This window comes from Pelobates fuscus, chromosome 3, assembly GCF_036172605.1.
Source record: "Pelobates fuscus isolate aPelFus1 chromosome 3, aPelFus1.pri, whole genome shotgun sequence".
In the NCBI taxonomy this organism is placed as follows: Eukaryota; Metazoa; Chordata; class Amphibia; order Anura; family Pelobatidae; genus Pelobates; species Pelobates fuscus.
In genome coordinates this window covers 335,032,728-335,052,050 of record NC_086319.1, presented here as the reverse complement: position 1 = coordinate 335,052,050, position 19,323 = coordinate 335,032,728, and the positions used below count along the sequence as shown (strand labels likewise).

General features: G+C 41.0%; 1 protein-coding gene across 2 annotated transcripts in view; it reads left to right on the top strand.

Annotated features, from left to right (window-relative positions):
• GNB5 (G protein subunit beta 5) overlaps nt 1-19,323 on the top strand; it is a 71,586-nt gene that overhangs the window by 3,245 nt on the left and 49,018 nt on the right. For both annotated transcript variants that reach the window (XR_010090459.1, XM_063449054.1), the window contains exons 2-3: nt 10,999-11,143; nt 15,866-15,977. Coding sequence is in view for 1 of the 2 variants with exons in the window: in XM_063449054.1 (XP_063305124.1) it covers nt 11,018-11,143; nt 15,866-15,977 (238 nt within the window). In the remaining variant the exon portion in view is untranslated. The remainder of the gene's footprint in view (nt 1-10,998; nt 11,144-15,865; nt 15,978-19,323) is intronic.

The window sequence follows — 19,323 nt, the reverse complement described above, 5'->3', positions numbered from 1 at the left end:
TCAACCACCTACAACTCCAGTGGAGTGATCACCTGTGGGTCCTCCACCGCTGTTGTACTATCTATTAATAATAGGTTTCAATACCTGGGTTGCTCTACAACCTAACTGTGCTATTCAAGCATTAACACAACTTAAACTATACCATTATGACAGGCTTTCTGGCAAATAAACCAGATAGCTCCACATGGTGCAAAGATGCAGCAAATGTATTTTCCAATGAACAACTTAACACCTCAGATATACCATCAGATATTCACCAGACGTTTAATACACTGAACAAACTATACAGGCAGCAGATAAGAGCTAGTTGGGAGATTTCGTCATTGGATAACTATCTCAAAAAAGACATGATCCCGAGGGGATTGAGAGTTAATAACATCCCATCGTCTCATGCCAACAATCCGGAACTGGTTAAAGAATGGGAAGTAGCGGCAGGCACTTGCTCAAACACCTTCATGAAAATAATATGCAAATATGAGAAAATCAAACTTGTAGAAATTGATAAACAACTAGGAGAGGAAATTGATAAAACTAGTAACTTCCAAACTGACCCTTCATTCAGCCAACTAGAGATCAAGCTCAAGCAGAACTTGGATAAATTCCAACAATCAATAAAATTTAGGAAACACCATAAATTTATTCGAGACTTGAAAGACTACGATACAGGCAATGTTTACGGCACTTTCTCACGCAGAACCAGAACCAACTCAGATAACACTATGACTTCTGACTACGACTCCTCTGATACAGACAGTGAGAACAGACAACCGGGCCAAACAGCAACCTCTTCAGCTCCTATCCAAAGCAATACGAGAGGAATCCTTAAGAAAGGGGTTAATTTTTTAGAACTGGACCGCTTGGACGACCCCCCCCGACAAGCATATCAGACCCGCAACAGGGGCAGGGGGGGTACGAGATTCACAAGGAGAAGACGTTACTAAGCAACCAGACCCAGATTATTAACCTCTCAGACTATAACTTAAATCCTCACGAGATCAACGTACTAAAAAAAGGGTTATCCTTTGTACCAGTGCCAGCCTATAACAAGTTCACATGGATCAAAGATTTACACCTGTTTGTCAGAAAGTTAGCTCTCTGTAAGTACCATCAATTTCAAACTGACAAGAAAGCCAGAGAACTGGGTCTTTCTGAAACCGACTTTGAGGGGGTAATGACTTTGGTTTCACTACTAGATGAGAATGACACTACTGTCCTCTCTAACCAGACAGATTTAAAACCTAAAAGCAAATTTACACCCAATATTGGTAACTTCAGGAATATTGAAGTCTTCCTGGAAGCCGTCAAGTTTGAAATTGAAAACATCAGGAATGTAGAGCTTGATTTCTACCCGAGCATGAACCTGACAAAACTTGAACGAAGGGCACTAAAGCTTCTGAAGGACAACAGGGAAATTGTCATCAAACCTGCGGACAAGGGGGGCAACATCATTATTATGCAACCGTCTAATTATGTCAAAATGGCCCTTAAAGTACTAGATGACAATGAAACCTACCGTGTGCTCCAGGAAGACCCAACAGATGTCTTTCTGGAAGAATATAAACGGATCCTGGATACGGGTCGCAGTGGAGGGTTGCTATCTAAGGATGAACATGAATTCATCCTGAACAGACACCCCAGGATAGCAACCTTCTACTGCCTACCCAAGATCCATAAAAACAAACTGGACCCTCCGGGACGCCCGATTGTATCCGGTGTCAACAATCTCACACAAAACGGGAGCATTTACCTGGACAAAATTTTGCGCCCGTTCGTAGAGTCACTTCCATCCTTCATCCAGGACACAAAACAGACCCTAGCACGGCTCTCCAACCTTAAACTTCCGGAACAACTTCCGGAACCAGTAAACCTCTGTAGTTTGGACGTGGAAGCCCTGTACTCTTCTATACCCCACGAGGGGGGCATACGACACGTCCAACACTACCTGGAGAAAAGAGGACCTAGCCATTCAGCTCACTCTGAGTTCGCCTTGAACCTACTTAGATTTATCCTCACTCATAACTACTTCCTCTTTAACAACAAATTCTACCACCAGGTGCGGGGCACTGCTATGGGGACAGCTTGTGCCCCCTCATACGCCAATCTGCACCTGGGGTGGTGGGAGGAGGTAGTTATAGGTTCACCCAGATTTCTGCCCTTCATCCCCATGATACACTTATGGGCCAGATATATAGATGACGTCATCATAGTATGGAAAGGCTCATCTATAGAGTTTGATTGCTTTGTAGCACTCCTGAATGAAAATGACCTCAACCTGAGATTTACATCGGAGTTCGGTGGGAAGACTCTCAACTTTTTGGATCTGACCGTCTCTCTAGATAACAAGCAATCCATACAAACAACTCTCTTCAAGAAACCTACCGCCTCGAACAGTCTATTGGATTGGGAGAGCTTTCACCCAAGTTCCCTCAAACAAGGCATTCCAATTGGCCAATACCTAAGAGCCCGCAGAAATTGCAGTACAATACAAGAATTTAAAATTCAAGCAGACACCTTACGTAAACAATTTAGGGACAAAGGCTACCCCAACCGGTGCCTTAAAAAAGCTTACAAAAGAGCATTGGACTCAGAGAGGGAAACACTATTGACTGAGAAGCTACCGACCATACCCACTAATGCGCCACCACGTATGATCGTGTAACGCTCAATTGTTGATAAGATGGAAACAACTGCAGATTTCTGAATTTGATAACGTTTATTACTTTAAAATAAAAAAGATAATCAATTTGAACTGTCTCTTTAATTCCTGGCAGGTTATAACCAGCAGCGGTGTTTGAAGTTGTTTTAGGATAAGGTAACTTTAACACAACCAGCGAGAAGTTCCAAATTAGGATGCAGATAATTAATAAGTGGAGCAGATAGCAAACCACTTAGATTAGAGATGGTTATATATTAAACTTGAGCCAATCTGGTTTACTTAACTTATGAAGGAGAGATAATCCAAATTGGTGATGGAGGTTCCACAGAGGATCGAGGTTGCAACAGGCAAGAGAATGTCCAGAAACAGTCCGAGGTCGTAGGAGAGGAGAAGGAGGGTAAATGATTAAACAGTCCGGGTCCGATACACAGTAGAAGTAAATATCCAGTTTGAAGTTCGCGGGAGCTTTCGAGTTGATCAAGCACTGTGGTGTTGGCGCGGACTCTCTATGAACCCTGGGAACGACCACGTCATAGGAGGGGGAGTGGCCGCGCTCCGAGAACCCGGAAGTCCACGGTTAGCGAATGCCGGAAGGTCTGACAGAACCCCCCTCATAAGAAGCAGCCACCGGATGCTGTCAACGAGGTCTGGATGGGTAGCGAGCATGGTACGCGTTGATAAGTCGACGAGCATGCACCGCGGAGGACGACACCCATGAGTCTTCGTCAACACCGTAGCCCTTCCACCGGACAAGATATTGTAAGGAACCACGATGGATTCGTGAGTCGAGAATCCTCTGAACCTCGTATTCTTCTTCACCTTGTACCAGAATGGGATCAGGAGTGGTATGAACATCCCTCATGAAAGGGTCGGAGTGGTGTGGTTTAAGCAACGACACATGGAAGACTGGATGCAGTTTCATGGTAGGTGGAAGTTTCAATCTAACCACGTTTTCGTTGATGAGTGACAATATACGAAAAGGGCCAAGGAAGAGTGAACTTAGTTTCTTTGAGGGACGGTTGGTAACAATGTTTTTTGAAGAGAGCCATACGAGATCACCAACCTTGTAAGTAGGGGAAGGTCGTCTACCAGTATCGAAAAACTTTTTCTGAGCAGATGATGCATTTTTAAGGTTATCACGTAACTTGAGGAAGAGGGCAGACATGAACGAGTTATGGTTGGAGACGTATGGATTAGAAGAAGGAAGTCCTTGATCGGGAAATGAAGAAGGATGGAATCCAAAATTTGAGAAAAATTGAGTCATTTTGCTACTAGTGTGTACCGAGTTGTTGTATGAGAACTCTGCCATTGGTAACCACGTGATCCAATCATCTTGTAAATGAGAGCAATAACACCGCAAGTATTGTTCAAGACATTGGTTAACTCTCTCTGTTTGTCCGTTAGTTTGAGGATGATAGGCTGAAGATAGTTTACGTTGAATGTTGAGGGAGGAACACATCTCATTCCAGAATTTGGAGGTGAACTGAGTTCCTCTGTCTGATATGATTTCTTCAGGAAGGCCATGGAGTTTCACGATGTTGTTGATGAATACTTTTGCAAGTTCAGATGAAGAGGGTAATTTCTTTAAAGGAATAAAATGGGACATCTTGGTGAAACGGTCCACCACCACCAGAATGGTAGTATGATGTTGCGAAGGAGGGAGTTCTACCAAGAAATCCATTGAGATGGACTGCCAAGGTCTTTCTGGAACAGGTAGGCTCAGTAATTGACCGAATGGTGGATGATGGTCAGATTTTGATCTCAGACAGGTTGGGCAGTTTTTGACATAAGATTCTATGGTTCTGTCCTGGCGAGGCCACCAGTAATATCTTTTAGACAGCTCCAGTGTTTTCCTTGTACCAGGATGACCAGCCAGAGGGGAATCATGAATCAAGGAGAGTATTTTATTCCTAAACAAGGGAGGAATGTATAACCTGTCTTTGAAGTAGTACAACCCGTCCTTTTTTGATAGATTGCCTTGTTTGGGAAGTTCAAGATCTTCTTCCTTAAGATGTTTAATATCATCAGTTAATGACGAAATAATACCTATGATTTTAGGAGGTTGAGTTTCGTTTACAGGAAGATCTTGGTGAATTCTGGACAGGGCATCTGCCTTTTTATTTCTGGATCCAGGTCTGTAGATGATTTGAAAATTGAAACGGGAAAAGAAAAGATTCCAGCGTACTTGTCTGGCAGAGAGTGTTTTGTTGGAATGAAGATATTCAAGGTTCCTGTGGTCGGTATAAACAATTACAGGAGTGTGTGTGTCTTCAAGTATGTGACGCCAGTTTTCGAATGCAGCTTTAATGCTTAATAATTCTTTTTCTCCTACAGGATAATTTCGTTCAGCAGGAGACAAAGATCGTGAAAAAAAAGCTACTGGATGAAGAGGATCTTGAGGCGTTTGGTGTTGAGAGAGGACAGCCCCGATAGCTGTATCAGAAGCATCCGTTTCCATGACGTAGAGAAAAGCAGGATTAGGTAGTTGAAGAATGGGAGCACTTGTGAATCTCCGTTTTAATTCATCAAAGGCTGCTTGAGCCTCTTCGTTCCAAGCAAAGGACCGTTTACTGCTATTGAGCAGGTTGAGGGGATGAGCAACCTTAGAGTAATTTTTAATGAACTTCCTATAGAAGTTGGCAAATCCCAAAAAACGTTGTAAGTCTTTAGTATTAGTAGGGGTAGACCAGTTGACAATGCAATCTATTTTGGAGGTATCCATACTTATTGAATGAGGGGAGATAACATATCCCAAAAAAGTGATTTCATTGACTTCAAATATACATTTTTCTGGTTTTGCGTATAATTTGTGTGTTCTTAATCTGGATAATACCCATCTCACGTGTTTTCTGTGTTCTTCAAGGTTGTTGGAGTAGATGAGAATATCATCTAAGTAAATGATGACACAAACGTCTAGGAGATCACGGAAGATATCGTTGATGAAATGCTGAAAGGTTGCAGGGGCGTTACATAGTCCGAAGGGCATGACAAGATATTCGTAAAGACCATATCGGGTTCTGAATGCCGTTTTCCATTCATCATTGGCCTTGATTCTAACAAGGTTATATGCCCCACGAAGGTCAAGTTTAGTGTAGATGGTAGCTGTTCTTAATCTTTCAATCAACTCATTGATCAGGGGAAGAGGGTAACGATTCTTAATAGTTATTTTATTTAAAGACCTGTAATCGATGATGGGGCGTATAGTCTGGTCCTTGTTCCTCACAAAAAACATGCTGGAAGCGGCTGGTGAACAGGAAGGTCTAATGAACCCCTTCCGGAGGTTTTCATCTAGGTATTCCTTGAGGGTTTTTAGCTCTGATTCAGAGAGGGGATAAATATGTCCAAAAGGGATAGGAGCACCAGGAACAAGGTCAATCGGACAATCATAGGGTCGATGAGGAGGAAGTGTCTCTGCTTCCTTTTTACTGAACACATCAGCGAACTCCGAATAGCTGGAAGGTATAGTGGATTCCCTAGTAACATGCAAAATGGGGATGTGTTGTAGACATGTTTTCTGGCAATATGCAGAGTTAAACGTGAGAGAGAAAGGAGCCCAGGTAATAAGTGGGTTGTGAGTCCTTAACCAGTCTATCCCTAATATTATAGGATAAAGAGGAGAATTTATGACATCAAAAACAAGAAATTCAGAATGGACATAATTAGTAGTAGTCCTTAAAGGGACAGTTTCAAGGCGAATGGGCCCCGAGGAGATTAAGGAGCCATCAATAACTCTGACAGAGACGGAATTACGTTTTTGAACACAAGGAATTTTATTTTTTGTAACAAAGGATGAGTCCAGGAACACCCCATTAGCACCGGAATCAATAATGGCCTTAGTCGTAATTCTTTCTTTGTCCCACTGTAATATGAGAGAGACAGAGGAGAAATGAGAGGTTGGTTTGGAAGGAAGTACACTCATTATAGTCGTGGTAGAACCATGCTTACCGCCTCTTGGACGTTTCAATAGGGGACAGTCTGGGACCACATGTTCTTGCGAAGCACAGTACATGCAGAGGTTCAGTTGTCTTCTTCTGGTTCTCTCTTCTGGAGTAAGAGGACTTCTCACAACCCCTATTTCCATAGGTTCAGCGGAAGTTATAGGTTTCTCCGGTGCCTTTGAAGAGGTGAAGGGTTTTTTCCATAGAGAGCTAGTGAGTGATTTCTCAGCTTTTCTTTCCCTAAGTCTTCTGTCGATACTGATTGCCAGTTGAATAAGTGTATTCAGTGTAGTAGGTAGTTCAGTTCTGGAGAGCTCATCTTTGACAGCTTCAGATAATCCAATACGGAACTGGTTACGTAGAGTTATGTCATTCCACTGAGTTTCAGGTGCCCATCGTTTGAATTCAGCAATGTAATCTTCAACAGGCCGGTTTCTTTGCTGCAGTGTTCTAATGGTTAAATCTGCAGTCGCTTGTTTGTTTGGGTCTTCGTAAAGGAGAGACATGGCTTCAAAGAATTCATCCAGAGAATCCAATATGGGATCATCATTCTCAAGAAAGGAATGAGCCCAGGCCATGGGTTCACCTCTCAAAAATGAAATAACGGAACAAACTTTAGATCTTTCTGTAGGATATGATCGGGGTTTTAACGCAATCAACAACTTGCAGGAATTGATGAACTCTCGGTATTGGGACCTGTCTCCAGAGAATTTTTCGGGGTTGGAGACAGCAGGGTCACTAGCCGAGTGTGTAACTGTGTGAGGAGTATGGGTTTGCAAGTCCCTTACATAAGTAAGGATTCTTTCATTGGTGATCTGTAGATCTTGCATGCCTTGAGTGAGAGTATCCACCCTTTGGTTTAATCTGGTGATTTCAGAAGTGAGATCTGCTGTATCCATTAATTAGGCTTGATCAATCTGTAACGCTCAATTGTTGATAAGATGGAAACAACTGCAGATTTCTGAATTTGATAACGTTTATTACTTTAAAATAAAAAAGATAATCAATTTGAACTGTCTCTTTAATTCCTGGCAGGTTATAACCAGCAGCGGTGTTTGAAGTTGTTTTAGGATAAGGTAACTTTAACACAACCAGCGAGAAGTTCCAAATTAGGATGCAGATAATTAATAAGTGGAGCAGATAGCAAACCACTTAGATTAGAGATGGTTATATATTAAACTTGAGCCAATCTGGTTTACTTAACTTATGAAGGAGAGATAATCCAAATTGGTGATGGAGGTTCCACAGAGGATCGAGGTTGCAACAGGCAAGAGAATGTCCAGAAACAGTCCGAGGTCGTAGGAGAGGAGAAGGAGGGTAAATGATTAAACAGTCCGGGTCCGATACACAGTAGAAGTAAATATCCAGTTTGAAGTTCGCGGGAGCTTTCGAGTTGATCAAGCACTGTGGTGTTGGCGCGGACTCTCTATGAACCCTGGGAACGACCACGTCATAGGAGGGGGAGTGGCCGCGCTCCGAGAACCCGGAAGTCCACGGTTAGCGAATGCCGGAAGGTCTGACAGATCGCCACGTATGATGCTGGTTGGAACAAAGTTAAATCAGGTATCGAGAAATTCTGGCCCATACTACTAGGTGATACACACCTAAAAAAGATTCTAGGCCCAAGGATTGAGATGACAGCAAGGAGAGGGAAAAATCTAAGGGACCTCCTAGTACCAAGTCATTACCAACCTCAGCGGCCTCAGATCCAAACCTGGTTGAGTACACCGGTTGTTGGGACTTTTCAATGTGGGCGATGTGTCGCCTGTAAGTATATTAGACGCAATTCAAAAACAATATCTGACAGTGAAAATAAACAAACATTTAACATCACCTCATTCTTTAATTGCAACACTGCAGGCTTGGTATACCTCCTCACCTGTGAGTGTGACTATAAATATGTGGGCAAAACTTTCCGCCCATTTAAAGAGAGAATCAAAGAACATGTTCGATCTCCTAAACTGAGTATCGAAACCCCCATTTCCCGTCACCTCAGAGAACATCACTCTGGTAAATCGCATGGCTTACGCTTTTGTGGACTCGAGTTAGTGAAACGGGAAAAAAGAAGGGGTGATTATGACAAATTTCTAAGACAACGTGAGAGTTTCTGGATATATAGGCTAAAAACCCTACAACCCAGAGGACTCAACGAAGGATTTTCATTTGCACCATTTATTTGAATCACTGCTACTAAAACTTAACACTTTTTACCTTTTGTTGTTGTATAGTTTAAGAACCATATGACAGAGATATATAAAACTTTAACATTAAGTCTATGCTTGATTGCTTTTCTGAGTTTAATCTTACAAACTCCTAAACTAAAAAGCCTGCATAGCAACTACTACCTTATGGGAGCTATACTCATATATCCTCCTTGCAACAATTTTGCTTAGCCAGTTTTGTTCCATTGAACGACATATTAGTCACACGCTTGACAAGGGTTAAAATCCCTCAAGCGTTCTGAGTTGGCTGCCACTCAAGGTCCCGGCCACTCCTCAGTGGGCGGTCCTATCTCGGATCTTCACGCCCCCCTTCGGGGTGGGCTGGCCCCAACAGGGTTTAAAAGAAGGCGCCAACCCCAGTACCGGTTAGCTCTTGACAAAGGCGCATGTTAGCGCCGAAACGCGCGTTGAGTGATCACCGACTCTAACGTCATGAAAAATTGTCCTACCAAGGACCACTACTATACCATTGAGCACTATCGATGCTAATTTAGTTTAATTTAATTTAATTTAAATTGTCCTATTGAGGACCACTACTATACCTGTGAGCGTTTTCGTTTGAATTTGATTTAACTGTCCTACCAAGGACCCACACGCTATTTTTTATTTAAAATATCGAGCAGTAGCAAGTCTAAGTGTAATGACAATGTCCTACTGAGGACTTTCCTTAGGTCTCGCAATGCTATCGAGTTAAAGTTAAATCAGACTGTCCTACATAGGACCTTTACGTTATTTTTACTTATTTGAGCGATGCTGTGATTAGCTGTGATTAGTATAGCTGGGGATTGTGTTTTGCGGGGAATCCTCTAAGGCCTGCACGTCTAGTTTCTGGGTACTGGGACTGAAGGGGTTATCTCGCTCGGATCCCGATTACCCCAGACCACAGACAGGCCTCCTACTCTCGTTAAACACACCGATAGTACGCCTAGCCTCTGGGTACTGGGACTGAAGGGGTTACCTCACTCCTAATCACCACTACCTCGGGCTGTAGACAGGCCTCGCACCTATCGTTTTAACCCACTGATATGACTGGTTACCACAAGGGCATTTCAACGTAAGCGTACTCCCGCTGTGGTCTTGCACTGTTACCTGCGGGTGCATTTAGTGGATTGCGGAGTATGATTGCTAAACAGGTCTAAATAGGTCCAGTGTGAACCACGGAGCGTTATACCACTCCTTGTTTGGTTTCTTAAGGGTGACAAGAGGTGGATAGGCACCAATCATCTGCTATCCACTCTCGATCTTCCCCTTCTACCTAAATACGATCACTGGCTGTACCTACACTAGGAACACTGTCAGTACTTAAAATATAGTGCTAGTTTAAATGACAGTGTTCCCCCTAGACTCTTTTACGAGTCCTCCAATTTACTATCACTAAACGCTGTTAACTATCTTCTATGTGGTACCCAGGGAGTTATCGGAATTTATACTGGGCATGACTCATACATACTGTATCCACCTTGTAGCTGCCTAACAGAGTCTGTACAGCTACATTGTAACACAGTGTATCCACCTTTTAGCTGCCTAACAAAGTCTGTACAGCTACATTGCAACATAGTGTCTATATTGCGAGTATGTCTCAGTAGTGCTTAATTGCCCTACTCCCTCTCATATATCTATCTCGGCATTGCTCATAGAGTAGTTCATCTACTTTTTACTCTATTTGTATTTCCCTTAAGAGGGTTATTAAAGATTTATTATTTTTCTACTATTCTTTGTAATTAATGTAAATAAGCTCGTTCTTTAGCTCCCTCTCACAGCATTGTATTGCCATACACTGACGGAGCACTTTTCATTCAGGGTTTAGAAGCCGATTATGGATGCACTGCTTTAGTGTACTCCACTCAGCTTCTTCTTTTCGTTTTTCTGGGTTATGCCCTTTACTCCCTTCAACCACCTACAACTCCAGTGGAGTGATCACCTGTGGGTCCTCCACCGCTGTTGTACTATCTTTTGCCGGACTCACTTAGTTCTACCTGCAGTTTGAATATTTTGATTGCTGATACTATAAACCCCCAAACAAACTGATCTTTATTTAGCCTCTGCAAACAAAGCAGTTGGGATTATTATGTACAAGTAGATAATCCCATCTCTTCAGCATTACAGAATATTGTTTCCAAACCATTGGCTGCTGTGGGAGTATGGTTGTGGTGGAGCCTTATTCTCTATTTCATTTTGACAGCTGAATTGAATTACCCAGGATGTGTGATCAGACATTCCTTGCCATCCTGTTTGGACCATGTGCCAAATGCAAAAGAGAGAAACCGCTGAGGACCGTTTATATCAAAGCCGAACCACTGACCCTCTGCTCGCTATGTGTGGAACTGGTAAAGTATTACTTTGAGTTTAGTAGAATTGTAAAAAAAAATTGTCACGTCTTCACTTGTAGCTCAACCAAAAGTTGTTGTGAAATTATTTTTCTGTCTTCATATTTTAAGTTACATACTTTGCCGACCAAGGCTAGGAAATTATGTAAATTAGTTATCACTTACATGCACGCATAAGTCATTTCTCTGGTAGATACCCTAGCACCCTGGGTTTGAGGCATCATGGGGCAGTGATGCCCCCAAAACAGGGACATGCAGCAGAGGTAAGTAAGCTTTTTACTTAACTCCACTGCTCTGTTGACTACAGTAAATGTCTGTTATAGCCTTTACTGGAGCGAAGGAACAAAGAAATGTCACGAAAAGAGACATTTCTACTTTAAACAGTGATCTTTGGTAAGGTGAACACTTACTTTGGAAGGATTTAGATCAAACAGTAGTATTGGGAATACAGATGAATTGGAAAATGTGTATAACTGTAATGGACCAAATGTTTCACATTTTGTTTAAGCTCATCCCTAATTCACTGTTTAGCAAATACCAGTGCGGACAGAGCAAATCAGTACAGTTTGAATTTTTAGGGATGAAAAGTGAATTTCAAATTTTAGGTTAAAATAGCTGAACTAAAAACACTCACTTTTTCCAGTTTGGGCTTGTTTTGCTAAAAATGGAAATCCACTTTGAATTTACTCTATGACTTACCATAGTTTTGTCTTCTCCAGATCAGTCAGCTATTAAATTATACTAACACGAATACAAAATACAAATAATTAACCAAAGACAGAAAAAGAAATCAACTAGCATCAAGGACATAAAGGGCTATTTACTAAACTCTTAACTGTAACAACATGAAATCTGGATGCTAAAACTGAGTTTAAAAAAAAAAAAAGCTGATCTGGAAAAATTCTCAACTTTAGTCACAACGTGATGATTTTAGCCTCAGTTCGGCCAATCAGATTTTAATTTGCTATGACTTTACGTTTAGTGAATAAATTTCATCAACGGGCAACATGATAGAAAAGTCAAGTAAGAATTTTTTTTAAAAAAAATTAACAGGGAAGAGATAAGAGCTGGAGCACATCCGGTGAAAGAGAGGGCTGTTTAAAACAGATGTCCAACCAAGGAGGCTAACTGTGTCTTTACAGCTACTTTAAAACATTTACCGTCTGTATGATCCACTAGATCAGGCATAGGCAACCTTCGCCACTCCAGATGTTTTGGACTACACCTCCCATGATGCTTTGTCAGTATTGTAGGTGTAAGAGCATTATGGGGGATGTAGTCCACAGCATCTGGAGTGCCGAAGGTTGCCTATCCCTGCTCTAGATCATGGTAAGGCAACTTTTTGCACTCCAGATGTTGTTGGACTACATGCCCCTGGTGCTTTGCCAGCATTATGACCGTAAGAGCATTATGGGGGATGCAGTCCACAACATCTGGAGTGCCGATGGTTGCCCACTCCTGCACTAGATACTTTAATTCCTCAACCCCTTGAAAAGCCTATTTAATTAAATGAATAAATTAGACATTAGTTATTAACATTCACAGTAACGCAGTGCTTATCTGGAGATATATATTGAAAAACTCAACATTGTAACCGTGTTGGGAACAGACTAGAGATAAGTTAGATGGGATGTTCATTACTGATATACAAGCTTTAACAATGCCAGCTGTAGATATAATTAGCATCCTTTAGTAAATAGTCTCTTTAACTGGAATAGTAATTAAAAGGAAAATGACATCACAAACTAAACAAAGTGTTATTTAGAAAGGGACTAGTTGATTTAAACTGGATCTGACATCCTCAAATGACATGGTTACAAGTTATGATTCAGATAAGTATCTGATGTGCTTTACAGATAGCTTGCGTCTCTGTAGGTTAAATCACATCTTTACCTAAAGTTTCCTTATTCACAGGTGTGTGGGTTCATATCCTATAATGCAGTACGTGACATGATTGCAAACAGTACTTCCTTAGGCAACATGTCAAGGGTATTGCTGGCAATGTGTGTAGGCCAAAGGAGGTAGTTATTGAAAGACACCTTGAGACAACTGAGTTGTTAGGTCAGCTAAGTTGGAAATAGTCAGGGAATTGTAGTAAGGAGTCAGGGGTATGGTAGATGTTAGCAATGCGGGAAGAAAGGGGGTCATAAAGAGGGATGGACTGAGCCTCGGGACAGTTCAGTGCTTGTGGTACCAGGAGTGCCCCAACTTCCCCTCCCACCATGTGTTCAAATCTTGTATACCAATTTGACTACTTACCTGGGTTCTGCTGGTTGTCACAACAAAAACCTTCTGGCTCTCTGTCTGAGCTCAGCCTAGCCCATTAGAGATCTGCAGTACTAGCTCCGCTAATAAAAGCTAACAACTTCCAGCTCTCCATCTGAAGTAGTGGAGCACACTGCAGTGGTTATTGTAATGGTTATAGTGTTCTTATACATTGTGGCCATGCTGGGAAGGCTTACTACAATATCTCTAATTCAAACCACAGTGTGTTCATACTTTATATTGCACCAAACAGCTGGTGTAGGTTGTGACAGGTGTAAACAGAGAACATTGTGTTCCTATGTATCTATATGGAAAATCAGCTTTAAATTGTATCCTTAACAATGGAACATCTGCTGGATTTATGTAGTTACTTTTTATGTCAGTGGCAGTTATGTTGCATGAGTGCATTGTCTGAATGAGAGGTAGCCAACAGGCAGACCCCAACTTCAAGCCCCATGATGTTTCGCTTTAGGGCATGCAAGACATCATGGGACTAGGAGTAGTATTTTATGTGATATGTTCATGTAGAGCAAAACATTAGCACAATAACAGAGACATTAGGCCTATCCACTATGCTTAAAAATGTTACATTTCCCCTAGGTCCGCCTTTATGCTATGTATCAATTATTTTACAGATTCGTAAACATTCAATATGTGCTCTTTCCGTTTAATGATTTGTCAACTGGGGAACAAAGGACAAGACTTCTAAAACATATATTCTATATAACATGCAAAACACAAATAAAAAAAAGTAATACATTTAATTTTCACTTAGCAGTAATAACATCCAACACTCCTGGATTTGGCAGGCTGATTTCAAATCCGCAGTTATTTTTCTGTACACCAAGTCCAAGCCCCAATAAAGTGGAGCTGTTCTGCACAAGGTACACTCAGGACAATCAGGCTCTGTGAGAGTTTTTCAGAAGTGCTCTGTGCATTGGCAGCACTGAGTGGAGCTGGCCACCATGGCTGTTAGTCAGGTTGGTGTGCAATCCCCTTTGTGGTCCAACCACTCCTAGTCCTGAATTCATATTTAGCAATGTTGTTGCAGAACAGAAAACTGCCTATTGCATAGAAACACAGAAACATAGAATGTGACGGCAGATAAGAACCATTTGGCCCATCTAGTCTGCCCAATTTTCTAAATACTTTCATAGTCCCTGGCCTTATCTTATAGTTAGGATAGCCTTATGCCTATCCCACGCATGCTTAAACTCATTACTGTGTTAACCTCTACCACTTCAGCTGGAAGGCTATTCCATGCATCCACTACCCTCTCAGTAAAGTAATACTTCCTGATATTATTTTGAAACCTTTGCCCCTCTAATTTAAGACTATGTCCTCTTGTTGTGGTAGTTTTTCTTCTTTTAAATATAGCCTCCTCCTTTACTGTGTTGATTCCCTTTATGTATTTAAATGTTTCTATCATATCCCCCCGTCTCGTCTTTCCTCCAAGCTATACATGTTAAGTTCCTTTAACAATATTGGCAACAATGTGTTTCTGGATATAGGAAGGAGTTTATTCACATATCATTGAACTGCAGGGAATTGCAAACGGAGTTGCAAAATATAGGCAAAAATAGCTGAACAAAAAATAATCAAAAAACAATAAAATGGCTTTAATCACGGACTGGCTACTTTGCTTTTTTTGCTCTAATTTGTGTTTTCAATTCTTTACAATTTGGTGTTTAGTGAATAAATATACCACATACACATATACAGACAGGGCTATTCTGTAATATGCAAATTGTGTGGAATTCAAGATGAATTTAAAAATTTAGAACACAATAGCAAAATCAGATAAAATCCACTTTGAATTCCTGTCTGTTATTATTATCATTATCATTTATATAACGTCAACATACACTTTTACAAAGCAGATATAACAGCAAATGAGATAAACTGTTACATTTGTTAACAAGACAAGAGGATAACACAGACCCTGCTGATAATAGCGTAACATCTCGAGGATTATATTCAGACCTTGGTGAATTACCCTGACAGTAAATAATAAAAAAAAATAAAAAATAAAAAATACAATTTTATTGATTGTTGTAGAGTGTAAATTCTAGCAAAATAATGTTCATATTACTGCACCTATTCAAATCACTTTATTAGTAATGTTTTGCCTCTCGATTGCTGTTCATTATTTTTTTTTAACTACATGTAATGTTCTAAAATGAATCTAATATTAAGATTCTTTTCTTTTTTGCTTTATATATGGTGGGATTTTATACTGGAAAGACCAAATGTTGTTTTGCTCATAACCTAATAAAGCTGCAGTTGTTTTTAAAAAAAAAAAAAAAAGGAAAAAAAAAAAGCAAGCAGCTTTCTGATTGTGCTTGAGCCAAACAGCAGCGTGTGCTGCAGCATCCCTGATTGTGCAGCCATCCCCATCATACACTTGTGCACCTCCATTTCCTGCATCCTCACTCTCTGTCTCTGCTTTATCTCAAGATGGCAACCGAAGGATTGCAAGAGAACGAGACCCTGGCCTCGCTGAAGAATGAAGCTGAAAGCCTCAAGGGAAAGCTGGAAGAAGAGAGAGCCAAACTGCACGACGTGGAACGTAAGTATGTTAATTTAGGGACTGGCTGTCTCCGTTCCTATGACATCTGGGAAGAGATGACAGCTCCAGTGGAGACAGAGGAGGCTTAACTTGTAAATAAACACGCTGTACTCTGGGGTTGTCCAGAGAGCTCTCTCAACCAGGCTGCGCTAAGTCAGCTTTGCTTATTAGGTTTCTTGATAAAAATAACCCATAATGTCACCGCCTCACGCTGATTTCTTAACCCTGCAAGTCAAGCCAGCAGTGCACACACAATAAAGCTACAGTGATTCAAAAACACTTGTACTCTGCTGAGAGTGAATTGCATGCTACAATGTAACCCCCAAGGCAGATATTATCGCAGTGTTCCATTAGGCTGCTAACATTTGATGGCCACATGGACAAGCCTTTAAATCATATTAGCGGGCGTAAAAATGAGGTCACCCAGCCAGAATTGCATTACAGTTTATTGTAAGGTATTTTGTTTTGTAGCGCTGACATATTTCAGCGTTCTCATTTAACCCCGTTATACCAGGGACGGATAATTCCGTCGTGATAATCTAGTCTCCAAAGTGGAATGTCCCACTGATCCATCATTGTCAGCGCTGCATAGAGCGGACGATGCTATATTAAGAGGATAGGGAGGAAGGTCTGGAGGGACCAGATTGTGACGACATCATGAAATGTTTCACACATACACAGGGCTATTTGCTAAAATGAGAATTCAATGCGAATTTCACATTTAAATGGTCAATCCAATGTCCATGAACACTTCTGCTTTTAGAAGTGGTCATGGATGCAGGAACCTGTTTGTACAGTGTTTCTGCTTGAAATGCAGCACATTCAGATATGTTTGCACTTTTGTGCTGGGGACTGGTTGTACCCCCTGACACACGTGAGTTCTTGGCCGCCTAATGTCATGCAAAAATTACGTCTGTTGTTAGAGGACTCAGGTTCGGGTGAAAGACGTAGTTAGCTTCTTGTAGTCTGTGACAGGGGGCCTGCAAGGAGACACTTCAGCGTCCAAATTCCTCTCTTGGTGTGCTCTCTCCACCTTGCTGTATTTTCAAACTTTAATTTTAATAAAAGTTTATTACATTTATTATTTTTAAGTTTAAGTTTAAGTTTATTAAGTTTATTTAAAATCCGCCCCTTGTCCGCCCACCCTGACTCAGAGCACTCTCTGCATGGGAGAACGTTCCAATTAAATGCTTTTCTATGAGAATTATTTCACTGGATTACTACTTACTACTTACCTGAATCCAGCACAGATGTCCCACTGCACTGGGTCAGGCTCTGCCCATGCTCCTCCCCCGCCAACGTCAGTTGGTGGGGGAGACCTAATGTGCATGCGCTGCAATGGTCGCGCACGCATTACACCTCCCCATAGAAAAGCATTATTCAATGTTTTCCTATGGGGAAAATCTGATGCTGGAGGTCCATGAGGACGTCCAGCGTCAGATAACAGACCAAAATTCAGTTATGAATCCGGAAGCGCCCCATGTGGCCACAGAGGGCAGACTTAGAGCTGCAATTTGAACATTGCAGTTCTCTGGAACTGCAATGTTTTACATTGCAGCACTAAGTGCAAAAGGGACACAGCACCCAGACCACTTCAATTAGCTGAATTCTTACTTTATTGAATAATAACCATGATAGTATTAGGGAACCAGGATCAGAAACTTGACATTGTAATGTCTAATAGGATTATCAGTTATCACGAATTATAATCCTAAGTAGTTTTATAACATTTTGAAATTCACTTTAAAAATTGACTTGAAAAAGCCAAGTATAACAAAGGCTGTGAAAGCATCCCTTATATTTTAATGAATGTCATTACAGGACCAGGGACAGTGTGGTGTACACCTTGTACTCTATGTCATTACAGTGTGCTGTAATAAATCAGTACAGAGTACAAAGTTATAAGAATTATGGGGTATCTGTTTTCAGGGTGCTGTGGACTTAAATCCTATTACTTTCACCCAGACTGAGAATGTATGGGATTTTATGGAAGATCCAGTCAACAGCCCCCTCAAGACAAGTACCTTCTAACCCTAACCCCCCTCCTGCAATTCTAAACCCATAACTTTATACCATGCCCCTTACTCCCAGCCCCAAACATCTGCAACCACTAACTTTACCTTAGTGACCTTTTAGCTACATCATTAGTAGTTTGACTTTTATTGCAGTGCTCATACAAATACAGCATCACCACAGCGTCACCTTATTTAATGCCAACATTTACAAAGCACCTTTTGATGGAGGTGTGCAAACTTACAACTGTGTTCCACAACCAACAAATCAAAATATGCACTACCCTGCAGCAAGTCTTTACTTGCCAATCACCTTGTCACATGCCATATACATGAGTACCAAAACGTAACATCACCCTGAATGCACAGCAATGAGCCTCTGTAATATAGTTTAACTCTTTGTGAATCAGGTATGTATACAACATTTTAGCAAGCAGTAAATCCCTTTGGCATTTAAATAAACTATATGAGAGAAGGCCTTTACTGAGTATATGGGGAGTTATCTTTTGACAGCACCTGGCATAGCGTATAATTAGAGCATTTTTGTTAAATAAGATTGTAATCACATTGTTTTGCCTACACTTTTATTTCACTATTTGTATTATGTTCCCTAAACTGGGTTAGTCGTAGTTGCTTCATTTATCCTCTATTTTCACAGTCATATATTGCCACTCAGCCCCCTTTTTGATGCTTTCATGTATAGTATTTTACATCCAATATGGTATGTTGTTTGATACTCCGCTTTGACAGTGAATTGTACTCATTCATGGATATGTTGCTTTTAAAATAACAATTTAATGGCAAGAAGTAATACATTACTTTGACAGTTTTTTTAATGTGGCACAGAAAGAGTTGGCTTTGTTATCTAATGGAATTTAGAACCTTCTGCAACATAAAAATAAACTTTAGGATATGTTATGCCACTTATACAATATAATATATGATCTTCAGGGTGTTTTATGTTTTCCTTACAATAAAATATATCTGCAGCATGTTTAATTATGTCCCCCCAACATCAAATTAAAGGGACATTATAGTCACCAGAACAACTAAAGCTTATTGTATTTGTTCTGGTGAGCATAATCAGTCCCTGTATGCTTTTTGCAGTAAACACTGTGTTTTACATTACAGTCTAGTGACACCTCCAGTGGCCACTCCTTGGATGGCTACTAGAGGTGCTTCCTGGGAAAGTGCTACGTGCATCACTTCCATTCAGTGTCTCCACCCTCTACATGGAGACATTGAACTTTCCTCATAGAGATGCATTGATTCTATGAGGAGTTGCTGATTGGCCATGGCTTTGTTTGACAATTGTGCTGGCTCTGCCCATGATC